Source organism: Austrofundulus limnaeus, unplaced genomic scaffold (genome assembly GCF_001266775.1).
Source record: "Austrofundulus limnaeus strain Quisiro unplaced genomic scaffold, Austrofundulus_limnaeus-1.0 Scaffold9703, whole genome shotgun sequence".
NCBI lineage: Eukaryota > Metazoa > Chordata > Actinopteri > Cyprinodontiformes > Rivulidae > Austrofundulus > Austrofundulus limnaeus.
Window position 1 is genome coordinate 1 of NW_013962105.1, and position 641 is coordinate 641.

The 641-nt window shown below is 47.7% G+C and overlaps 1 protein-coding gene across 1 annotated transcript; it reads left to right on the plus strand.

The window, feature by feature from the left end:
* Positions 1–17: 17 nt before the first annotated feature.
* Positions 18–641, plus strand: LOC106512654 (uncharacterized; the record flags this gene model as incomplete). Its single annotated transcript, XM_014001226.1, is given in 1 exon segment — positions 18–641. A coding segment is annotated over 1 exon segment (463 nt), but the record flags the coding sequence as incomplete, so codon positions are not given.

Here is a 641-nt window from a genome sequence, read left to right on the forward strand (position 1 = left end):
AAAATCAGCAGAACCGATTCAGTGTGTTAAATGTCGTGGACTTTTTAGAACAGAACTTTTTCTCAACCATCTGAAAAACTGCTCCAAAAAAGAGAAGAAAGTAGAAAAACCGCAGGAAAAGGGAAAGCCCGTCGAACCTCCGTGGAAGAACCTAAGTGAGAAGTTTAAGAAAGTTCTAATGAAGTTGGAACGTGACGAGGTGTCGGAAGCTGTTGTGGGAAACCGGATCATCCTGCAGTTCGGAGAGCACATGCTCAGTGAGGACGGTCAAAATGTGAACAAGCACGAACATATAAGGCAAAACCTTCGGGATGTGGCGAGGCTCGTGCTCGAGGCTCAAAAGTCCACTCCAGTGAAGAGCCTGGAGGATTTTTTCAACCCTTCCAACTTCCTACATGTGCTGTCTGCCGTGAGAGCCGTTGCAGGTTTTGACCCGAGGAAGAAAACCTTCGCACGTCCGCTGCTGGCCCATGATCTCGGCCACCACTTGCAGACGATCTGCAGCATCGTCATGCGCAATGCCGTAAAGTCCTGCGACAACGAAGTCATCAAGTCGTGCAAAAACTTTCTCACCTTGTATTGTAAGAAATGGAACAGGGTTGTTGGCCAGCGCTTCAGGGCAAATGTCAGTAAAAGTAAAA